The sequence below is a fragment of the Phalacrocorax carbo genome, chromosome 4 (genome assembly GCF_963921805.1).
Source record: "Phalacrocorax carbo chromosome 4, bPhaCar2.1, whole genome shotgun sequence".
NCBI lineage: Eukaryota > Metazoa > Chordata > Aves > Suliformes > Phalacrocoracidae > Phalacrocorax > Phalacrocorax carbo.
Genome location: NC_087516.1, coordinates 49,031,879 through 49,055,439, shown reverse-complemented (window position 1 = coordinate 49,055,439; position 23,561 = coordinate 49,031,879). Strand labels below are relative to the sequence as shown.

Genomic DNA, 23,561 nt, shown 5'->3' with positions numbered 1-23,561 from the left:
TTTAATCAGTTGTTCTTCATTCTTTATTTCAGAACTCTGGAACAAACTCATAAATAAGTAGTGTTGAAATAGTGAGGTGTTTTCTATACAGAATGTCTATTTCTGTAGAAATAGCAAAGCCTAGTAATGGGGAAATAGAATTTCATTTTCCATTTTATTAGCTCAACTCCCCCTGAGGCTTGTCATAAACTCTTTATGGGTTTGCAATGGCCAGTGTGAAATTTGGCCGGACCTACATTGCATAGTTTTGCAGTCATACCTGTATCGGACAGAAGCTGAAGAACTGGCAAAATCCCCAGCATGGGTCTGATGTCCTGACAACAGCAACCTGGTCTTGGTTCGACTCATGTCATTCGGGGTTTTGCTGCTGTACCAGCAGAGAACTGCTTCTGAGGTGCACCTCCCCTGAGGATTTGTGCATACCTAGCTGTGGCAGCAGGGATATGCTGCACAAGCAAGGTTTGGAGGGTGTCTTGGCCAAGCTTTTAGGGACAGATGCTGTGTAAAGCAAATTAATACAAATCAGCCCAAACTTCACTACCAGCAGTGTGTGGGAGTATCTGCCAGAGTTCCTACTGAATTATTCATTCCTCTTTAAAGGTTACAAACATAGTGTACCATCATCCAACAGACTGATTGATTTTAAAACTTAGATTTGCATGGGAACTTGGATTAGAATCACTGACAGTTATTTTACAATAAGCACATAACTTGTTAACAATCTGATTCGATGCAGTTTCACTACAGAGCCTTTTGTGTTTCAGCTGTACCTGTTATGGGAGAGGGCACCACATCCTAATAACATGTAAAGTTTGAATATTTTTTGGCACTATGAGGAAAAAAGAAGCAAGGCGAGGGAACAAGAAAACAACTCCTTGATACCTGTCAATGCAGTATGTTTGTAGACCTTTGCATGCTGTTGACTTTTATTCTTTTTTTCAGTATCACATAGAGAACAGTCCAAGAAAAAGTATTTGAAGTGCTGTAGGCAGGAAAGATACAGTACTTACATAACACATTATGGCTGCTTGCAACCTCTACAGTCTCCCCATTAATCTGTGATCTTTCCACAGGGCTTTTGTCTCTCTGAACCCATTCCCTTCCTGGTGGGGGCAGTGACATGGTTTTTCTTTGTGTTTTAGGAAGCTGGTAAAACTAGGTTAGCAAGCAGGGAGATCATTATTCATAGTAGTAAAACTTCGAAAGCAAAAAAAGCTCCTTCTATTACTATGAATATCAAAAATGTATCTTGTACAACAGGTTTGTCCAGATGCCCAGGACTTACAGAGCTGATTCTTATTGCAGTTACGTGATGTTAAGTTAATGGGCTTTTAGATTTTTTTCCCCCTCCTTTTTGGTGAAATTCAATCTGGCCTGTATTGTGCAAGAATAAAAGATTAAAAATATGAAGCATTTTATGTATGCTAGATTGTCTTGAGCTGAAAATGGATACTCTTCTGTTGAAAACATATCTTCAAAGCTAAATTAATTGGTTTGTGCAGGCTACGCTCAGTAATACCAGAAGGAATTAGCTAGGGTTAAGGCAAATCTGACTGTTTATTTAGAGAACTGTATACAAAGATGGTATGAAAGGAGCTATTCCACAGGCTGCAGATCTGCTTCCTAATAACTCTCTTCAGCCTGCTCTTCTGAAATCTCTTCTGTCCTTTCCCAATCCCAAGCAGCTTGCCACCTAAATTGCAGTAAAACATCTGTCTTTTCCTCCTTTGTGCCCTGCAGTAGCTCAGAACAGGAGGGAGGTAAGGCTGGGCAAAGACAGGCAAGAAAGATGCAGGCTTTCACCTCCAAACCAGTCTGCTGGGGAAACACTGAAATGAGGATTCCACAACTGTATCCTAGCCCCACCCCTGTGCATTTGAAATGTTGGTGTCTCCCTAGGCTAAGGAGTGGTGGGTGACTGCCCATGACTGAGAGAAGACAAAGCATGGGGTGCCTTGATACAGGGGTTGGTATCTTGCAGTGAAGGATTTGCTGAAGACTCTCTCTCAGGCAGGTATGTTTATAAGGCAGGAATCTCTATTAAGAGGAAGAAGCTATCATCCTTTGGTATTACAGAGTCAGTTCCAGAAGCCTGCTTTTCCAGAGGCTGACATACTTTACTAAAAGCTTTCTTCTCATCATCTTGAACTGCTGCCACTGCCTGTGCTTGGATTCAGATCTTTGCTGGCATAGTGAATTATTCAAATCAAAGAGTTAAAAGATATGTGTTTTCCTCTTGACCATAAATTAGGAAATAAACTGTGTTTCACTAACCTCAGCTTTCTTCAGAGAAGTTTGTGCCACTGCAGAGGGGACTGTATAAAGGCCTGTGTGCAAATTAGGACCTATATGATGGGCTTAATAGCTGCAAAGCGCTATGTACAAGGTTGTTGCAGGGAGCTGTATTTCATCTGCATGCTGTGCTAATAAATTACTATTTCTTAAACTTACTGTGAAATGTGACTATGGCATTCTTGAGTAATTTCTATTTTTTTCTTTGATGTATGTTTACAAGGCCCCACTGAAGAACACTGAGCAACTCTTTATATAGGTCTCTCTTATCTTTAAAAATGAAATTCCTTGACTTTCAAGAACATTTTTCTAAGCGTAAAGAGTATGCATCCCATAACATTTGTGCTAGTTGGTTCCAGATGCTGTAGCTTACGCCTCCTCTTTTCTAACAAATGTTTTCCCTTTACTCTCAGTAGTAAAAGGAATGTTTCTCCCTTTTCATCCATTGTCTTTGGCTAAGAGGCAAAAAGGAAACTTATCGTTAGCATATGGTGGATAAAAATTACTGCATGCATCCCTCAGGCACTGCTCATTAAAAGAGTACACAGAAATGGCTCAAGCGTGGGTAGTGTAATTAGTGTGTAACTCACTATTCCCTGAATATCTACCTTTCCCTTGGAGTACAAAAATTGAAAAGTATTTGCCTTGCTCAGAGGATGTAAGCACGTGAAGTTCAACGAAACAAGCCTTGAAACAAAGAAGCATGCTCACAGCACCAAGTGCAGAGGAATTAAATGTTACTTGTTAGCCAGGGACAGGAAATATGCAACCCACAGCCATCACCACAGCAGAAAGAAGGGTTGTTAAGAGCGTATGCATCCCTAATGAAAGCTAAATACAAATTAGAGCTAATATGTATGTCTTATATTGGGTATCACAGTCAGAATAGTTTTAATCACTGAGCTCCAGGATATTTTGGACTGACTAAAATAAAATACAAGTTTTTAAGTTAAAACCATATATTGTAACCAATTAGCGTCTGATATGCAGCCAGTGAATGCTTGTAAAATACTTCAGCAGGAAAAATAGTGCTGTATCCAAGTCTTGGAAAGAACAGCTTACAGAGTCTTTTTGTTTCAAAATTCATTCATTCATTATGAATAACCTTGGGGTCCAAGATCATAATTGCAGTCTTGTCTACAGACCCCTGAGCCTCCCTTACAAAGAAAGCAAGAATTTGTATACTGTTTCTATGCTCCAGGTATAATTTACACCAGCCACTTTAGCCCTGACCTTTTAAAGACATCAGTTTGCTGTGTGACTCTCCTCAGAATGTCTCAGAACAAACATCTAAGTAATGAGGCATCTAAACTTAATGAACTTTTGTGAAATTTTGACATTTTACACCTCCTTATCCCCTTAAGCCACTGGGGACAAGACTTACAGATTTATGTAAATCACTATTGCATTTGTCCTGGGTAAAAATTGGACCTCTGCGTGTGTATACTGCTTTGTTAGGACAATCTAACGTCTTTGCAGAAGCATTCAGCCTCCAGGTGTTGGCCTTCATTGGCCCACATGTCCCAGTCATTCAAAACCAGTTCTTCATCTGAGTTTCCCTTCTAAGGGAATTTCTAAAGCCTATGACTGAAAACAGTATGATTGAATAGGAAACTTCCCTGTCTTGAAATGGCCCCATCCAAAGTGATCACTGATATGTTTTATTCCAACTCTGTGACTTCACTGAGGAGATTTAGCTAATTGTATTAAAACCTTGTCATCTGTCCAGGTTCTTATCTTAGCCTCTGTCTGTATGTTCCTGCAGTACCACCCCTTCCATTAGCTTCTCAGCTGAATAAAAATCTGCAATTTAAAAAAGAAGTTCATCACTTCTGAGAAAACATTTTACAAGTTCCCTCATGCAAGAGGCAAATTGTGAACACTTTGATTTGTGAAGGCCAAAGAGGTAATTATGTTGATGGGGGCTTAGATGTCATATGTTCCAAAGAGTAAGAACAATCCCTTTGTGTACTTAGAATTGTGGATCTGTTACTGAGATAGTTCTTTGAAGTTGTAGCAGTGATAAGAACTCTTCAAAATAGAAATCTATGGAACAAGGATGTGATAAATGCATGTGTTGGCATTTAGGTCCTAACTGATTAGTCCTGTCTAACCTGATTTCTTACGTGCTTTGTGTTCAATTCTAGGCACCAAAGGAAGAAACAAAGGAGAGTTTACAAATCTTCAAGGTGTAGCTGCATCTACAAATGGAAAAATATTAATAGCAGACAGTAACAACCAGTGTGTGCAGGTATGAGGATATGTCACTTCCAGTATTTTTCTTTTTCTCCCCGCCCCCACACCTCTGCCTTCTTTGTAGTCCAGGAAAGACACATTTTGTACAATTCCAGCAGATACAGAAAATACAGAGGAAGCTCAGCTTGTTTATCATCCATTATCATTCCATCTTCTTGACCTGCAGCTATCTTTTTCAGATCTACACTATATCTAGTATGTATATCAGAGTTTATTTCCCTTCCTTATGATGTTTGACAATGAATGAAGAAAACAAGCAGTACAATAATCTGGAAAAATGCCTTTTGGTACATATCATTTTACACTGTAAATTTATTACTCCGTGTTTCCAAATATAAATCAGGGCAAGGTGCCACAGATATAATTTCTTAAGCAAATACAAATACAAAAATAAACATGTAGATGTCATTTTCAGATGGCTTTTAGTCTACTTAATTGACTTTTCTGTCTGATATCATGATCAAATCTTTTCTGTGGTAGCACCCCTGGCACCCATTATTTCTTGGCTTCTGTAACCTGTGTGAAAATCAAGCTGTGCTTTTTTTGCTTGCCATGAATCTTCTTTACCATTGACAATTTGTCATCACACTTCAGGCTGCCCATGTGGTAGCAATGAACAAGGCAGCAGTGTGTGGCTCGTTCTTCAGTATGTGAGAACCAGCAAGCCACGTGCAGTAAGAACTCGTTTCCAGGCCTTTTCAAAGAGAGAGTCAAATATTCATCAGCACCCTCAGACTTTGTAATTTGCAGTCACTTCGGAGGAACTTCAGTGTCTAATTACCTGGCTTGGGGCACAACCAGTGGACCAGATTTTGCGTGGCTAAAGCATCTCTCAGGAAACGGCCTGGTACTTATCCCTAAGTCAGATAATTAAATTTTGAAATTCTCTTTTAGCTTCTATTCCTATCTTTTCTACAGACTTAGTGTTTCACTGTGGCCGAGTCACTTAGTGCCTCAGTTTCCACATTTCTAATATGGGAATAATACCACCTCCTTCCACTTGAGAGGGACATTGTGTAGCTTATTTCACTACAGTTTATAAAGTACTTTGAGAACACTGAAGAAACAGTGCAGTGTAAGTGCAGAGAACTCCTTTATCTTAAAATTAGGGTCCAGATGGAAATGTCTTCTTAAATTAGGCATATCGCTTATGTACTGTGTAAGTGCTTCACGTTCCTAACTCTCTTCCTGGCTTGTGTTCATTAGTAACTTGCTAAAATCTAGGCTCCAAGAAATAGATGATGTTATTATGCAGACTTAATTTTAAACTGAATGTTTTCTGTTACAGATATTTTCCAATGATGGTCAGTTCAAAAGCCGTTTTGGCATACGAGGAAGGTCTCCCGGCCAGTTGCAGCGGCCAACAGGCGTGGCTGTGCATCCCAGTGGTGACATCATTATTGCAGATTATGATAACAAATGGGTTAGCATATTCTCTTCAGATGGAAAATTTAAGGTACGAGTTACCATGATCTCTCCTGAGATTTCTCCGTCTTAAAAAGGAATGCAAAGTCTTTTTTTTTTTTTTCCCAAGAACTACACAGTTTGGTTGTAAGTTAGTCCAAATTCCATTGTTGTGATGTGGAAACCCATGACACAGCCATGTTGTATAATTAATAGGAAGAGGTCACAGCTGTGATGCTAATGCTATACCAAACACAGATGATATGTTCCATTTTACAGTTCTATGTACTAGGTGCCTGGATGCCTTTCTGTAACTTATAATCAAGGATAGCTGATGTAATCGTGTCTAGTTGGACTAGCTCAACAACCTTCGTATCATTAGTATTCTGATTATACAGAAAGGTATGTACATATATGTATATACACACAGACAGAGATGACAACTTACGAGGAGGACATGAGGCTCTTCAGTGACATATGGAGGAGAAAAATAAGGTAGCAGACTGATGATGGCTTCCTCTATTTACTCCATACATATGAGCAAATCATGTGTACAGTTCATGTATCATCCTATTGGTAATAAATGCAAGGAAGGGCAACCTAGGATGTCATTCCAGTGCTACAGCATAGACAGGAGTGTTTGAGATGGGAGTTACTCAAAGGCAGTAATAACGTCTTAGATTTCAGAAATCAGAAGTTCTGAGAAAAGCACACCTCTTAATTTCATAGCAACTCTGATCCCTTTAGTAGGAGTAAAATAAGAAGGCAGCTACTATACTACACTGATGCATGCCAGCCTGCAATATTTATTTTGCTTGGGTTCAGGTGCAGTTCCAGAGACAATTAATGGTTGCCTCCATTTGATGCTGTTCTCTGAATGTATGTTACCTAGTTTGACGATGCACACTAGAAATAGCCACCTATAGCAGAGGTTAGCAGTACACACTGCTCAGTAAGATAAAGGACTTGCAGGGAAATTTCTACCATAGCTACTTATTTCTAGAGTTCTGCATTGGAGAGAAATTGCCTGTTTGGCTAATTTTCTGGCTGCCTAATGATGAAAAAGCTCAGATCCTGAGCTGCCTTTGTGTGTACCAAGAAATGGCCTTCGAGTAGTCTTTGCAAAGTTACAAATGCTATAGCAAATAGGCAATTGTGCTTGCACAGTCCTCAGTGACCTCCATCTGGGAAACAGACGTGTGTGCTTTTAAAAGTATCCAGACCCCGTGTAGACTTGAAGCTAAAATAAAACAATATAATAAACTAATATGCAATGCAAGTGTTAAAAAAATGTAAATGACTTGCATTTGCAGAGTGTGTGATTTTCCTTGTCAAGTAGTTTTGAAAATGCACAGCTACACAGGAAAACTTTGGTTTTGGCTGAGGTCCTTGAATGAAATGAAGGTGCCAAAACAAAACCAAAGAAAGATGTAATTTAGTTAAGAATCCATATACTCTGAGTAACCTAAGTGTGTTTTAAATAATTAGTAACATCTTTAATGTGAGCTGGCTTGATCTGGACACAGAGCATGGAGGGCTCGCTTTCGTTCCTTCTCAAGACATGCTGTAAATCCAGCATTTTGGATGGTGCCAGCTCTGGAGGAAGAAGCCATGGCTCTGGAGGAACTGGGACCCTATGTGCTATACACTACCAGCAGGGAGACAGGTATTGAAAGAAATGAATTAAGGTAGTTCCTCTGACGTGGAGCCTAGCTTTGGTTTTAGTCAAGGTTTTTGTTGGATTGCAAGAGCTAGGTAAAGTTGGCGATGTTTGTGTGGTTTAATACAAGTTAATGCATTGGACTTTATAGTTCTTGGGAGTAGACTGATTAAATGAGAGATGAAACATCAATGATATAAAATACTATTTTTGGATTGAATGCAACAGGCTCTATTTATGAGAGAAAAATACACAACTGTTTGTAGAAGCATTTTATATGTGGAGGGCAGGCATAATCATACAGCTGAAGCACAGGACATGGATATAACAGATCTAGCCCGTGGGCATCTGGGCAAAGCCATGTAATTTCTTGTGTGTTGGCAATGGTAATTCTTACAGGGGCTTTGTCAGATTAAATTGGGCAACGTTGCTAAGATACACAGAGAGATAGATAAAGGGATAATGGTGTTTCTCTTCAAAGGACTGTGCTTGCAAGTCATTGTATGTGATGTCTGATGCAGGTGGTCTGATAGTTGGTAACTCAGCATTATCAGGGGGCTGTTTTGAACTTAATCTAACTATTTTTGTTGTTGTCCCCTTCCTTCTGTATTTACTTACACTTACTCTGCCTTAGCGGCATTTTAATAGTCCTGTGAGCCAGAAGGCAGATTTCCCCTGGAGCCAGGCCCAGGCATCTCCCTGATTACGGCACCAGGCTGACTCACCCCAGCAACCTCCACTGCCAGGCAGAAAAGTGTCACCTTCCTCAGTCGCTGGTAGCAACAGAGGCAGAGCTTCATTTTCTCAAGGCTGGAAAATTTGCATAATCCAGAGCTGGACAAACCCTAAACCCCAAAACATAAGTCTCTTAAAATGAAAGGCTGTATTATCCTGTGAATGATACAGCCTTAGACAGGGTCTTAGGAGCTGGGGCTTCTGTTTCTGGCTATGCCACGAGTCTCACAGGTGACTAGTGATCTTCCTTTTCACGTCCCAGTGCTTTATTTTCCTCATCTATAAAAGGCAGATAACAGTGCTGGATTCCTCTGTAAATTACTCTGAAACTCCATAAGAAAACTGTTAGAGAAGACATTACTAGGCTACAGAGAGAACACATGCTGAAGCAGCAGTATCAGCTTCTGTGCCTGTGGTGGTGCTCAAACCTAGTGAAGGAACTGGAAAACAGGGCCAAGAAAACAATTCTTGGAGAAAATGACTTTCTTTCTAGTCTTGAAGGGTTCTATATAAGATAGCTTGTTATCAGCCAAACAGGGCTGCAACTCAAGATCAAGTTTAGATGAGTGGGAAAAGACAAAAGGAAACATTTTATCTGTCAGATTTTTATTTTTTTTCTTGTCTCATTAGAAGAATTAAGAAGGGAGCTGCTTGAAGCTGATGGCATGTTCAGATAGTAATAGTTCTGTGGAGTGTGATTAAGTGGTCACAGTTGAATTAAGACAGTCACATGAATGATAAATCCATTTGTTGTGCGACACTGCAATGTGTAACAAAGCTGTATCTCCACATTAGGGAAGTTCTCAAACAGGAAAAGAAGGTATGCTCAAAGTCTGTAAGTTAATTCCTGACAATTGTGAACCTTTCACACAGCAACAACATTGGTGGCGTTAAACTTAAAGCCCTAACACACCTCCTTCTACAGTGGAAAAGTCTTTATAAATTTTTATATAGGCTAGCTGATTTTTTTTTAGCTCCAGGAATAATCCACAGTGGAGTATTTTCCATCTGGGTAGGGTGACTTTATAAACATGTATTTGAAAACCAGTCTAAATTCATATGAGCCAATAAGGGACATAATGTCCTTGACTGAATTCAGTTAAACACATTATTTGTATTAAGGGTTCAGATGATTCATTACACTTTATTCATTTCTAATGGCAGAAAAGTTTGAAAATACTTCCATTCATACACTTAACAGGAGTGACTGGGTTTCATAATGTTCTGTTCTAAATAATCAAACCTATAATTCTAAGAAACTTTCTGAAATAAAAATATACAAAGCATATGTTCAGCCAGACCCAGCAATGTGTCATCAGCATATTTTGATCTAAACTGGAAACAGAGACTTTTAATAAAAAGCACTGCAAACTCTAGCTGGGCATAATTTATTGCTGCCTGCAAATTATATTTTAAATCCTGGCCCAAGAATAGTGATTTTTATTACTCTTCTCAGCACTGAGTGCCCGTTAATGTAGTACATGATTTATTAATTTTTTTTTTTTACATGTGTTTACATGAGCAGGAAGATACTGTACTCATGAGACTGAGTCATTTTTCTATAGGAATCCTGGAAGGATGGTAAGGAGCTGGTGCATGGCACAAGCAGACAAACACACGGGCATCCCAGAGGAAAGAAGGAATCACCCCAAAGGAAATAAATTACTGATTTGCATTCGGTTTATGTTGTTGATGCTTTGTTATTATGAAAACCTGAATAGATTTTGTAGGTCTGCTTATATCTTTCTCCTGGAGAACACAAAGACATTTGTAATAGTTTTCCCTGCGGCTGTTTTCACATGATTTAGTTACGTGGTTTCTGCCTAAATATTTAGCAATTTATAAGAACATATGTACCTGACCATAAACAGACGCATGATCATTGCATGTTGGCTAAGCATAGTCTTGAATCTTCAAGATGCAAGATTTACTCTCTGGAGTTATCTCTATTTGAGACTGAAAGACGTTGTCTAGTGGTGACTTTCTACCAGTCAGCCTCAGGGAACCTAGATGGCTTTATTTTGGGATGGCTCTATTTTGGGATGGCTCCTATTTTTACCTGCAACTCCACCCACATGAAGGTACTCTGGAACATGAGCATGGGGCCTACTAAGGGTAGCTGAGCTCCTTCAGATACTAATGTGGTTGTTTGCTTTGAAAACATTAGGGAATTGAGAGAAATGAGTTAGGTAATGGATCTTCTCCATGCCCTGTAATCTGTCCCACATTGATAATTAGTTACAGACTAACAGAGCTTCAGCTACTCCTCACCACCTGCAAGAGGGAAGGGATGGGGGCAGAGAAGTCAGAATCATTGCTTGTTCTAGGTGGTGATCTGTCCCACCCCGCAAAGGCAGTGAGGAGGAAAAATGGACTTGTTTCATAAAGAAGACAAATATCTTAGTATCTAATTCAAATTCCTATGGAAACAGGAAATTATGTTCACCACCAAAGAGATGGACCTCAGTTTGTAGGACATCTGCCTTGCAAATTACTACAGGATCTGAAAGTTCTGGGATCCATAATTTCAGCACAGTCTGTTCAGTGGGTAGCCTGTCCAGCACAGTAGAGAGGCTCACAGGAGACCAGGCTTTTGGAGCCAGCCTGGATAACTGCTTCCAAATCTGTCCATTATTAAAACCAAACCAAACAGAAATCAAGTTGCTGCATTCCAACAACACGCCCCCCAAACAATTAGGTGGTATTTTTATAGTTTTTTTGAAACTGAAAGGTCAAAACTCAACTGATTTTATGCAGATTAAACCAGTTTCTAGTATCTCTGCCTGAAAAAAGAGCAGAATGGTAAAAAGTGTGAAATGGGTTGCAAGGTGATCCTAGAATCTTCTTGGGTATATGCCCAGGTAGCTCATGGGGTCTTTGAACGGTTTGGCTCTATTTCTGCTTGCTCTGGGCTGAATGGGATGCTGTTTCGTAGATCCCCTTCTTAGATTACCTTCTTTCTGATCCTACTAAACAATGGTTCTAACATTTTCTGATCTATTTTGGCAGCTCTTTAGTCTTTCCAGATAATTCATTGTGTGTAAGATCCATCTCATCCCCACTGAAGTTTTTTCCATTGATACAATATGGAATACTCTACAGTTCCCCTGCTGTTGCTTATTATGCTGGCAGATGTTTTGGTAGTCACAAGGCCTGTTTAAAATGATGGAAATATTTTTATTTACCTAAGACAGGAGCAAGCTTTGATTTGTTTACTGTTTCAAAGATTACTTTATTTGCTGTTTGGCAGCACAGTCCTATCTCCTTTCCAGGTTTCAGCTGACACTTCATGTGTCTAAGCAGCACGTGAAGCAATCTCATGTCGATCTGATGGAAGGTATTGAGGTTAGCCTGAGCTTTAGGTCTGCTCAAATTCTTTCCAGGTGCACTCAGAAGCTGCATGGTGTCTCATTCACCCAAGGCAGGCAACAGAGGACATCATAGCCTACATGCCACCCAGCTCTGAGTTTCCAAGAGTGAGCTCTAACTGCTTTCATGTAGCAGGCAGTGGTAAAGGCATATTTCCCCGTCCATAACCAGGTGGTCGTTGGATTCAGGAACAGTATGCAATAGGAGGCAGAACTCCTTTATGCCTGTCTGCCTGTCCTACTGGTACACTGGTGCTGCCTATACAGCCATTTGTGATGGTTTCCGATAGATGCTGTAGTTCATCAAGACATAAAAATCTGATGATTGTGTTTGTCATGAGTTGTTTATCTGGACTCAGCTGCTGACATGGCAGATTTTCCATTCTAGAAAGGACAATACAGAAAGCAGTCTTTATTTTCAGCTGAAGAAAAAATGATGGAGCTGATAAAAACAATCACTTCCCTCTGGGAAACCTTTGATGACAAAAACGTCTCTCTGTCCTGCTGTGTGCCTATAATGCAATCTTTGAACTGTACTAACTTATTTCTATCATGCTAACATATTTTCCTGTCTTGTGTTCTCCTTTTCAGGCCAAAATTGGGTCTGGAAAGCTCATGGGCCCTAAAGGTGTTTCTGTGGATCGTAACGGACACATCATTGTAGTGGACAATAAAGCATGCTGTGTGTTCATCTTCCAGCCAAACGGAAAAATAGTCACCAGGTTTGGTAGTCGAGGAAATGGTGACAAGCAGTTTGCAGGTACACTTGATGGTAATATGTAAATCCCCTTTTCTTGCCTCTTCTGCTCACATTTGCATGATGTTTGAGCATGTTGAAGACGCTATATCCTACTCATTTTTCCTGGGGTGGAAAGGTTCTACCAAACATACAGCTCCTATTCACTTCACCATTTGTTTAATTGGTTAGGAAGACTGCAACATCTGTTCTGCAAATGTAGCTGTAACCAGATTGTTTTATTTACCCCTCTGTGCCTGGAAGCATTTCAGATCAGTGACCCAAGACAGACTGATCTTAACTAGCATTTTATAAATGCTTTGTAATGCCCGCACTCAGCTGCTCATGATAATCAACTCAAACACCATGCTTTGTGTTTCCAATGATCAGATACAAAATAACCAATGCCCTAAGTGGTATCTTCCCATTAGAAAATTAGTGTAATGGGATACTGTTAAGATTGAGATCAGGAAGATGCAGTTATGCAAACGGAAAATGCCAGTTTGGGGAAATTGCCACTTACGTTCAAATGACTGCTCGCACATGGTGTCTTTCAATTAGACGACGCAATTAAGTTTAAAAAAAAAACTGATGTATTTTCAGTGAATAGCTGTTCTTTGAAAATTTGAAATGAAGATGTCAAATTACATATGCAGGTCATTTTGCAGGTGTTGGGTCACTCTGAATTAGTAGTTATAGATTGGTCTGATCTGACTGCTTCATAGCACAAGAGAGAAATAGCATCAACTGCTTTTATCTTACTTGAGTTCTCTTGCAATGTCTTATGGCACAAGTGCCATATATATAATTTATGAGAGCTTTGGCTCTAACACAGCTAAGCATCACCAAAATTTTCTGGATATGTCAAATTTCTTTCATTTTAAAATTTGTAAGAATACCTCCTGAAAATACTCTGCAAGAGTGCCTTTGAGAAATGTATCACCTCTTCTTGGTGGCAGGCTACATAAACCAGGTGATTTGTCATTATTCGAGTGCTTTCAGTGTATAGGTTTTCACCCTTTTATAGTATACACTGATGTACTGTGAAAATTGAAACCGAGTTCTGATCTCTTTAATAACTAAAAATAGCACCAAATATTTTGATTCAGGCACTTGCCTCTTTTCAAGCTACCATTTCCTTTTTATTCAAGTTTGAACACATATTTCAATATACAAAGTAAAGCAAAGAATGCACTTTTTCCCCTGACAGTGTTCTCAGAAGTAACTTTTCTATTTATCCTAAAACTTACGTGCGTAAATCGTTGTAGGAAGTGAGCACAGAAAGCATAGGTTATTTCAATTAAGACTTTACATGGACATTTTTGAGAACTATTTTCAGTGTATACACAACTTTATGCCTAAGCACTACATGTTTTGTCTTGTTAATTAAGCACATAAATATCTACATAGTCATCTGTATATGAGAGAAGAAGGAATGAACAATGCTTATTGATAATGCTAGCTGACAACTGGTTGAAAAAAATTATTTGTGTTTACAAAAAGGCATGCTGAGCTTTTTAAAATATGAAATGAAATTACTCTTAATTTGAAATTGATATTCCCAATTTGACTCAGAAGCCAAATATAATATTCTGGCAGGCTGAATAATTTTTTTTTTAATTTAAGCAAACTCTTTGGTTTAGTGGTATTATTTTTTTTTTTCTTCCTCTGCATTGCAGGTCCTCATTTTGCAGCTGTAAACAGCAACAATGAAATTATCGTTACAGATTTTCATAACCATTCTGTCAAGGTACTGTCAATTAATGGTGACTTGGAGAGCTTTTCATTTTATCATGGTACTTTCTTGGGGAAAATAAAGTATTGTTAAAACCAAAGAGATCCCACTCTGTATGTAGGCAGTCTGATACAAGGACTGCACATTGGGAGACCTTTGCATGCAGTGCATTGCTTCATGAAGATATAATCTGTTGTTGCTTTTGGTGCCACTGTAATGTTCTCTAATTCAATTGCTTAAACATAAGTTGTACCTGAGATAAGTAATATCAACTTAGTTATTTTTATAAGCTCTCTGCCAAACCTGTTGTTTACCCTATGTTCTCTCCTATTTTAAGTAAGTCTGGTAACTGCTTTTGAATTTCCCAATAAAAGCTTCCCACATTTCTAGCTGAATAAAATTATAACGAAGAAAAGATACCTGACAAGCTTTAATCTCATACCTGTAAGCTTTAAGATTACTGAATCCATTTACAACCCCGATACTCTTAAGAAGGGTGTAACACAGACCATCGGTTTTCATCCAGTACTTCCTGCACTGGGCAGAACTGGCCACTAGTCCTTACACCCATGGGAAGTCCTGATGTATGGCCTGTTAAACAGTCACGGTAAGATAGGGTGGTATATTTGTTTGTCCCAGTAATAAACCAAAACAAGGATACATGTTGAGATGTCATGTGGTGGAAAAAGTATATGAAGGAGCTACAGGCTGTTTCAGAAATTACTCACCTCTCTGTGTTTGTTTTTGGGCTGTGACATTCCCTTTCAGTCACTTTCTGTGCTCTTTTTCCCTCCCTCAACACGCAGAAGAAGCAGCAAGAGAACATGGGCAGCAGAATGCTGCACTACCCAGTCCCACACACTGGTGAAATCCCTGGGATTTCACCTAATGGCTGCCTGTCCTGATTGAACACAAAGATAAACCCTCGGTCCAGTTCTTCAGTGTTCATAACTGAAATTATATGTACTCATCTGAAATGGAAAATCACTGTCTGAGGATAGACACCCTCGTGTCCTGATGGTTGCTGAATCATCTAGATTTTGAGTAGTGACCTTGCTCTTGTATCCTTTTGGAATTAGAGAGGAAGTAGAAACTCTTGTGGTTTAGATTACAACAAAGAAACCAATATTGCTGCAGGAGCCCTAAAGCAGACTGTTTACCTGGTTTAGCAGCAGGAGGCCTATGACTCCATAAATTACCCCTCCACCAGTGGGGCTTACCGTGGTAACAAAAATGCCTGGAGAGAGTTAACAACAAGGGCAAACCGAAATGAAAAAAAGCAAGTGAAGAGATGTAAGAAGTGTGGCATCTTAGCAGATTTATAATTATTGCATTCCTAATGAGAACAGAGCGTTCCCGTCTGTCTCTGGTGTGACTCAATGGGATAAAAATGTTATTTGTTACAGTTTGGTACTAACTGGAAAAGATTATTATTTTTGAGTGCTCTCTAAATCGGTACAGATAATTGTTGACACTTTGGAGAGTAATTTACAATCTGGATGGCGCTGTTATCTTCTGTTAGATGGTGGGGAAAGAGCAGAGAGTAAATTTTGTTTTCAAAAATAAATATATTTAGAAATAAATAAAATCTCATTCTTGTGCATCCCAAAGCCTGTTCCTGCCACCAGTGTCTTGAATTAAGCATCCTCGCTCAGCAACATTATCTTCCCTCCCCCATTAACCTTCAAGCGTGTTCCTTCCTTCAGGCATCTTCTATGGAAAATCCTGCTCAATGTAGGCTTCTCTCTCATTCGGTCACTCACCATCCCCATTTTAACCCAGGGACAGAGCAACATATCTTTGCCTGTTTGTTTTCTTATTAATGAACTTTTTTCTACTTCCTTTCATCGTCTGAAGCACCAACATGGTACTTCATTAATTTCCTCCCCCAAATGCTTTTTCTCTGTTCACTGTGGGTGTTCATGAATAGGATGATTTCCTCCCACCTTCCTTGTTCTTAGCACCGCAGTGTGCACTCCACATTTGTCAGGTCTTTGCATTTTCTTGTGCAAGCCACGGCCGGTCTCTAAGAATGCTGCTGCACCTTGTGGCACAGCTGTGCCTGGGTCCAAGATGGACCAAACCAAATAGAGATGGCTATGGTACTATGTGAATGGCACATCCTGTATCTCACTTGGCCCATTGGTGCATCCAAGTCACTGACAGAATAGTCATTGATAGTTTCCATCCTTCTGGTGTCTAAACCTGTTACTCACCATCACAGAGAATTCAGCTGCTGAACTGTCTATACAGAGAGCAGCATGCTGTGATTCTCAATATGTGTTAGATTATGGAAGTCGGAGAAGAGTTCATCTGCTCAGATGTGTTTCCATAGGACTGACTCCTAGTGCCGTATCTGCACTCAGCTCTATTTAATTGAAGATGCACAAGATGCAGAGATGTTCCTGGGGCCCTTCTCTGTGTCCGAGCTGAACCTTAAGTGAGATGGGAAATACTGTATGGTGTAATGGGAGCTGGAGGGAGAGATGGGCACCTTTTCTCCCATCTTCTGTGCTTGTGTGTGTTTCTGGGAACAATTCAATTCCCAGTTTTGGTAACAGGTGAACTGGTAGTGGCAGATGACTAATATTTGATATGATGCCATATTCAGGTTTTTATTTTAACCCATACAGGTATTTAACCAGGAGGGAGAATTCATACTGAAGTTTGGATCAAATGGAGAAGGAAACGGACAATTTAATGCACCAACTGGAGTAGCTGTAGATTCTAATGGAAATATTATCGTAGCAGATTGGGGAAACAGCCGAATACAGGTAGAGATTTGTGTATTTCAGAGGGGCTTGATTAGGAAAGCTAATGGATTGATAACTCTGGCCACTGAAGTTTTCAGACTTCCCAAGAAACATGATAGCAGCATTAGAAGCGATGTTGTTTCTAATACAGCCTTTTATATGCCTCATTGCTGTCTGTCCACTTTTGGAAGTGGTGGTGTCTGACCGTGGGCTTCCCAGTGTGACTGCTAGCAACTCTGATGGTTGCTGTGACCAAGGCTCGTGTCTCCAAGTAGTTCCCCAAAAGCTAATTGGTGACTTAGGAGGCTTACAAGCATTGCTGAGATGACAGTAATTTAAAATCAACATAACAGAAGATTGGAGACATGGTGGAAAACATGAAAAAGCAAACGATCTCTATAGACCCTGAGGCAAAGGGAGCAGGATTTTTATCATCTTTTTTAAATGTTGAGAAAATATTCTGCTTTTATGTTATGAGAGTCACACTCTTTTTATCTTTCAAGTGCTAATCACAAAGTCGTCTTATTTGCCAAAGAATACCTAATAAATAGCTAAGTGTATGTATTATTTTCACTGAATATAAGAATGAGGGAGCTGCTTGTAAGTTGTTCTCAGGAAGCACTGTCAGCAGTGCAAACCAATTCCTGGTTTTCGCTGTGTGGGAACCTGAGAGTCATGCTAGCCACAACAGTAATATTTGTTAGGAAAACAAGGTGTTGGTTGAGTTCCTGACTGAATTTGATTTATTGTAGTTGGCCGTTTTTAGAACAAGGAACAGCCAAGGTGCTCTTTTTATTACTGTTTCACTGCATGTTTAATTCTTGCCAAAGATCCTGGCAACTTTAATTAGTTATTTTTAATAAGAAAATACATTTGTATATAAACCTGTATATTTTGTGAATAACAGATCAGATTCTGCCTTTGTTTATTCTAGTGTATGTTAATTGTTTCAGAAATGAGAAGTATAATGGTATAACTGAAGGCAGACTTGTGTCCGCTATTTTTCTTTTTTATTTATAACAATTATTCTGTGCTTTCTCACCCTCAAAGGTTTTTGATGGAAGTGGATCATTTTTATCCTATATTAACACCTCTGCTGACCCACTTTATGGTCCCCAAGGTCTGGCCCTTACTTCAGATGGCCACGTTGTAGTTGCAGACTCTGGAAATCACTGCTTCAAGGTCTATCGATACTTACAGTAGCAATGAGCTCTGGAGCTGGATAATCGTCCACCTGTAAGAAAAGACTGGTCCTAGAGATCCAATGCAGGATATCTCCTACTTTGAGTTCATTTTTAATAATGAAGGAGTCTCTTATGGACTTCTCGTGTTAATTTCCAAACTTACCTTGTTTACATAGGACTCGCACCTCTTACGTTTCTCACTGAACTTTTTGTTGTAAGGGTTAATACACAAAATACTCTTTAACTGAATTCATAAAGACGATGTGATATTAAATGCAAACTGCAACTTAAGGAACTGGAACTAACTAATTAGGCAAAAATGAGAAAAATTTGGGAAAAGTCCCCAAAGCTTTTTGAAGACTGCGAAGGTTAGCTCCTGCTCACAGCTTCCAAAGTTGAAGAAGTATCATTGTTATGCATTATTTAACCCAGAGGTAATCCTGGGAATCTTCTAGATCTCATTATCATGGTAGGTATGACACTTTTAACATTCTTCAGTCTTACTATCTATAACAAGTAGGTCCTTTTAGTATAAGGTTAAGTCTCACAAAATCTGTCTAGCTCGAACCCTCAGACCTAACACCGCTCTATGTTTAGCACCATGAGAATCAATCCCTACTCATGTGGGATTAACGAAGGATTGTTTCATGTGCTTGTTTTTCACTCTTCCCCTTGCTCAATGTGCTGGAAGGACTTTGCAGAGACCTGACATTTCTAAAGCTCTGGAAAAACTTAATTGTAGCGATACATTAGTGAGAGCTGAATTTCTGTATAACGACAGACCTTTTGACACCAAACTAGTTCATTAGGATCAGGGTTATTACAATGTCAACTCAATTAACCTCATGTATGCCACTCTTCTGTATGTGTTCATTGCCATGTTTCCTTAAGGCAACTCGCTGTATTAACCAATAAAATAAAATGCAGCATCACACAGGGCCAAAAGCCAGAGAGGTACCCCTATGGAGGGCCTGCATTATACAACCAAAGGAACTGTGGTAAACAGAGGTTGTATACGAAAGCCAAGGGTTACCAAAGCTACTTGTTTTTACATGAGAAAAAATACATTACAAATAAGAATGAATCTGAACCAATTCCTGAAGTCCTTCATCAAAGGGAATTTTGTTAGAACACAAAATAAGGACTGTGAGATTTGTTCTGATTTATTAGTATGTATGTATGTACGACTGACTGACGCAAAAATAAAAAAAAGTAAATGTAGGTTATTTCAGCAAACTGGAACGTAGGTATGCCATTTGACAATGGCAGTACTCTGAAAAATGTCCTTCTTCCTGCCGGATCTCTCTACTGTGGTCTTTGTTGAAGTATTAATTTAATTGGAAATACTTACAATCATATGACTTGGTTCTGGTTTTAATGTGTTTGTTTGTTTTTAAGAGTGAACTTGTCCTTTTAAAAGTAGCATTGGCTTTGTTCTTACTTCTAAATCCAGTGGTCAAAGGATGAATTGCTACTGTAGCCTAATATAGAGTGGTGCTCACTCTTAAACCTCGTTGGAGGAGCGGGTGAGATTGCTGCCAATGCCTACAATAGCCTGGGAAGTCTTTCTTTTCTCATTTTTAGGGCCTTGAAACAAAAGGGCATTGAGTCAGAAGCAAGGGAGTATTTTAAACATGTTTGCAAAATGGAAAGAAATCTTTGTTAAATTACTCATTATAAGTATTTGTCTTATTTCTAAAAGGTTAAGGTTGTTGTTTCAATGAATTTGAGAGAAATTAATGGTTTTTTGTAAAGATACATTTGACTTGTAAAAATGCAGGCCCCAAGGTTCGTAAATGTGGAGTTTGCCTGGGTTTTAATTACTGTTTCTTAAAAGATTTTTCCTCTTCTTTCCTTTGTTTATTTTTTTGCACATAGAGCCAATTTACAAATTCTCATGCAAAGATAAGTTTCCTTATTTAATTGGAATAAATACTTTGTGTATAAGGCTTAAGGTTTGGACTATATAATGCATCTAAGAAACTGGTGGTAACATTTTTGAAATGTTAAACTCAAGTTTGTTATTACCAAGAGAACAAAATATCCTCTGCTTGAAGTGAGTTTGTCCTAAAGTTCTGAAGATGGTATCTCAGTCAGTACACAATACGTTGTCCTACCAAAATTTAACAAAGTTGTAGATTAAATTTTCTGAAGATCAAAAGTCCTTCTAAGTGTCCTTATAAACAACCTTCTGGCAAACAATTTCTAACATTGGAATGCCCTTAAATGGCAAATTTATCAATGAAGAAAAGGTATGCAGCATTTTAACTGTATTTATTAACAAAGAGAAGAGGTTGCACGGGTTCTCTGAGGTAAAAACGTACAAATAAAATGAGAAATGTGCTGCTGCTGTCAGATATGGATAATATTAATCGAACCTAGTTCCAGATTTGGATTTTTATAATAACATTTTACTAAACTTGCATGGTTTCCGCTCAGGAAACATTGCCAAATCCTCTATTGCCAGGAACTCTGAGAAGCACAGAAGTCAGCCTCTAATCTATATGTCAAAACATATACTTAAGACTGTACTATTACATACGTACACTTTTCTTCAGAAGATTTCCAGTCCCTTTGACTCAGTATTGTTTACCAGGATTTTATATAACCTATGTCAACCCAGTGCATCCTGATGAAATATGGAATTCTGCACACAACCCCCTTACAACCCAGCTAAGAGCTTTTAGGGGGGATGTGGATTTTTTCTTGAGACTGAATAGCCTTTTGGGTTTTCAGACATTATCACCAGAGCAGCACTTACTTCACTAATTTGGAGTTCCTTCTCACAGCAAGTACTGCCAACTACACTTTCATATTCAGTGGCGTTGGGCATTCCCTTCCAAGGGCTGACCTTATCTGCCTGGCACCGGGAAACCGAGAAACACATTGCTTTTACGGTGTGCTTCTGAAGCCAACTTTGCTAAAATGATTGGCTTACAAACTTACAAAGAGCAACCAAAGCAGAAATTCTGTTCTAAAAAACTGGCAGATTTTTTTCTCATCCAATTAAGTGAGTGCCAGAATCGTACTACTTGATTTGCTGAGTTGTTAGCATTTATTAAAGGCTTTACGGGCATTCTGCTGCCAGGTTTCAGGTATAACCAAATGTTCCCTTGACTTCCCTGGAATGCTAATTGACTAGCAGCTCAGCATGAATGGTGAAAGTATGTGCTTCATTTAACTAATCTTCACCTCAAGAGTAATCTCAGAAGGTTATCACATCTTGTGTAATTTGGAGCATTTTAGGACAAACTAGCCAACTGTATTTTCATTGCTTTGTGAATAGAATAAAAAGGATCTCTTCAGAAAAATCCAATATAAACAGTAGGGGATTTTTACATAGGCTAAACCATCAGCAATGTAGCTGAAAAAGAAAAGGAAAATGGTTTAGGCAAGGTTTTGCCTAATGTAGATGGAGAGCTATTTTTTAGTAAATGCTCTTCTCTTCTGTAAAAGCTAGTGGGCTTTTGATTTTATGTCGATATTTTTTATAACTAAGGATCTAGTGTTGCCATAATGAGAACTACAAGTGCCCAATATGTTGTGTTTGTTATAAGGAAATGGCTTGTGGTTGTGGGTGACAGCTAGTTATGAAGTCATGATGTACATGGAAGATAATTCTTCAAGAATTGTGAGCAGTGACTGTTTTGGCCTGTTTGTGGAGAGCGCGCGAAAGGTATTTGTGCTACGGGGTAGGAAGATTCCTAACGGGTTGTGTTATTTCTGATGAATGTACAGCACTTCAGTTGATGTTTGTGAGCAACACGGCCTTAACCCTGACACTTTTGCTTTGGCTTTATGACACGGGAATGTTCCCTACGCTGCACAGTGTACGGCAGTAGACCCTGTTAGAAATCTCTACCAGTTGATACCTTGCAGCTTTCCAGTTCTAGGAGTCAGTCTGTCTTTTTTCTTTATTTTTTTTTTAAAGTTTTTGTACATTCCATCTTTGTAAATCAATCTCGTATGTTTTGTGTACATGTAAGCCTTGCACTCTCTTGACACTCATAATGAAATATTCTTCTCACTTTTTGTTTTGTTTGTTTTTTTAAATCCCTGTGAGGCTAAATACAAACTTTGTCTCCTTAAGGTCAAGGATGAAAGATGCGCATCAAAGTGTTTGTGTGTGTGTGTGTAGTTTTAGCTTCCTGTGTGCCACGGTATTCTTGATGCTTTAGCCGACAATTAAAAAGAATTACTCTGTCTTGGAAATGTAGGAAAACCAGAGTCAAATGTGTACCTTTACCACGCACAAAAATTTCAAATAATAAAAATAAAGCTTGTTTCCTCTGTTATTTTCATGGTTGAGGATTTATTTTTCAGATATCTCATACTCACTGTCCCTAAAAACAGCCCCATAATGCAGGAAGATGGGTAATTTTTTCCAAAAGGAAACCCTGACACCACAGGTCACAAGCCAAGAAAACTGTGATTGTTTCATACGCTTTAAGCTTTTATGTAGACACAGAGGAAAGAGGGACTTGGGTTCTTCTTGGGAAGAAGGTGGGGACTTGAAGCTTCCTTGTCTCCTCCCTTCCTTCTTCAGTTCAGTAATTAAAATAAACCTTTTAATTGGTGGCAGTAAAATTATGAGTCATAAGCTTTTCCATTTGCATCATGGAAGTATACAGTACCTTTCAGCTATGCTGTGCTCCAATCTTTCAAGGGACTGCTCCAGAAAACCAAATATAAATTATTGTAGAAGAACAGAAAATTTATCTTCGGAGTTTGATTTGACTCCTTTCCTGTAAGCATAAATTTTCAGCTCGTGTTACCTTTCATCTTACATATTACTTATGTCATCTTGGTCACTGGTAAACTCTCCAAACCTGGATCCTTTGAGAACTCGCTTATGAAGCGACTGGGAACTTGCTCACGAAGTGAGAGAGAATCTTCAGGCGCATCGTTTGGCTTGGAAACAATCTCACTGGAGGGGACTGGAGAGGCCAGACTCTGTTGTGTGTGGTTGGTCAGTGGCAGGGTGCTCAGAAACAAGACAGCTGAAACACAGAGCAGCTATCCTTTTTCATGGATCTTGCGCCCAAACCCTCTAAAGGAATCTCTGTTCTGTTCTTTCTTGCAAGTCATAGGGAATGTCGTCAGCCACATTTTGAGGCCTTTGTTTTCTCCTGGAGGCAAACTTATTACAAAATTCACTACATCTGCAGAAAAACAAGTTTTGTTTTTCTTTGTCAGTCTCCAGATGAATGTATGTCCAGAAAATACAGTCTTGGTGCTGAATGTTCTGGAGTATATTATCTATCTGCGCTGAAGTTCAGATGCTTACAAGAGGCTTTATTTAGCTGCCAGCTAAGACCACCTTGCAGCTTGAAGCAGAGCAGTGTTGGCTTGACATTCAGAGTTGTGGAGCACCTGTTCCTTCCCACGCCAAAAAGGCCGTGAAGAAGAACAGAAGTAGCAGCACAGGATACCCTGAA

The 23,561-nt window shown here is 39.1% G+C and overlaps 1 protein-coding gene across 16 annotated transcripts in view; it reads left to right on the top strand.

The window, feature by feature from the left end:
- The window catches only part of TRIM2 (tripartite motif containing 2), a 125,825-nt gene extending 103,407 nt beyond the window's left edge, over window positions 1–22,418 (top strand). For all 16 annotated transcript variants that reach the window (XM_064449848.1, XM_064449852.1, XM_064449856.1 and 13 more), the window contains 6 exons: window positions 4,440–4,543; window positions 5,837–6,004; window positions 12,307–12,475; window positions 14,131–14,201; window positions 16,820–16,960; window positions 17,990–22,418. In XM_064449848.1, coding sequence (XP_064305918.1) covers window positions 4,440–4,543; window positions 5,837–6,004; window positions 12,307–12,475; window positions 14,131–14,201; window positions 16,820–16,960; window positions 17,990–18,142 — 806 coding nt within the window. In that variant the 3' untranslated portion in view covers window positions 18,143–22,418. The remainder of the gene's footprint in view (window positions 1–4,439; window positions 4,544–5,836; window positions 6,005–12,306; window positions 12,476–14,130; window positions 14,202–16,819; window positions 16,961–17,989) is intronic.
- Window positions 22,419–23,561: the final 1,143 nt, after the last annotated feature.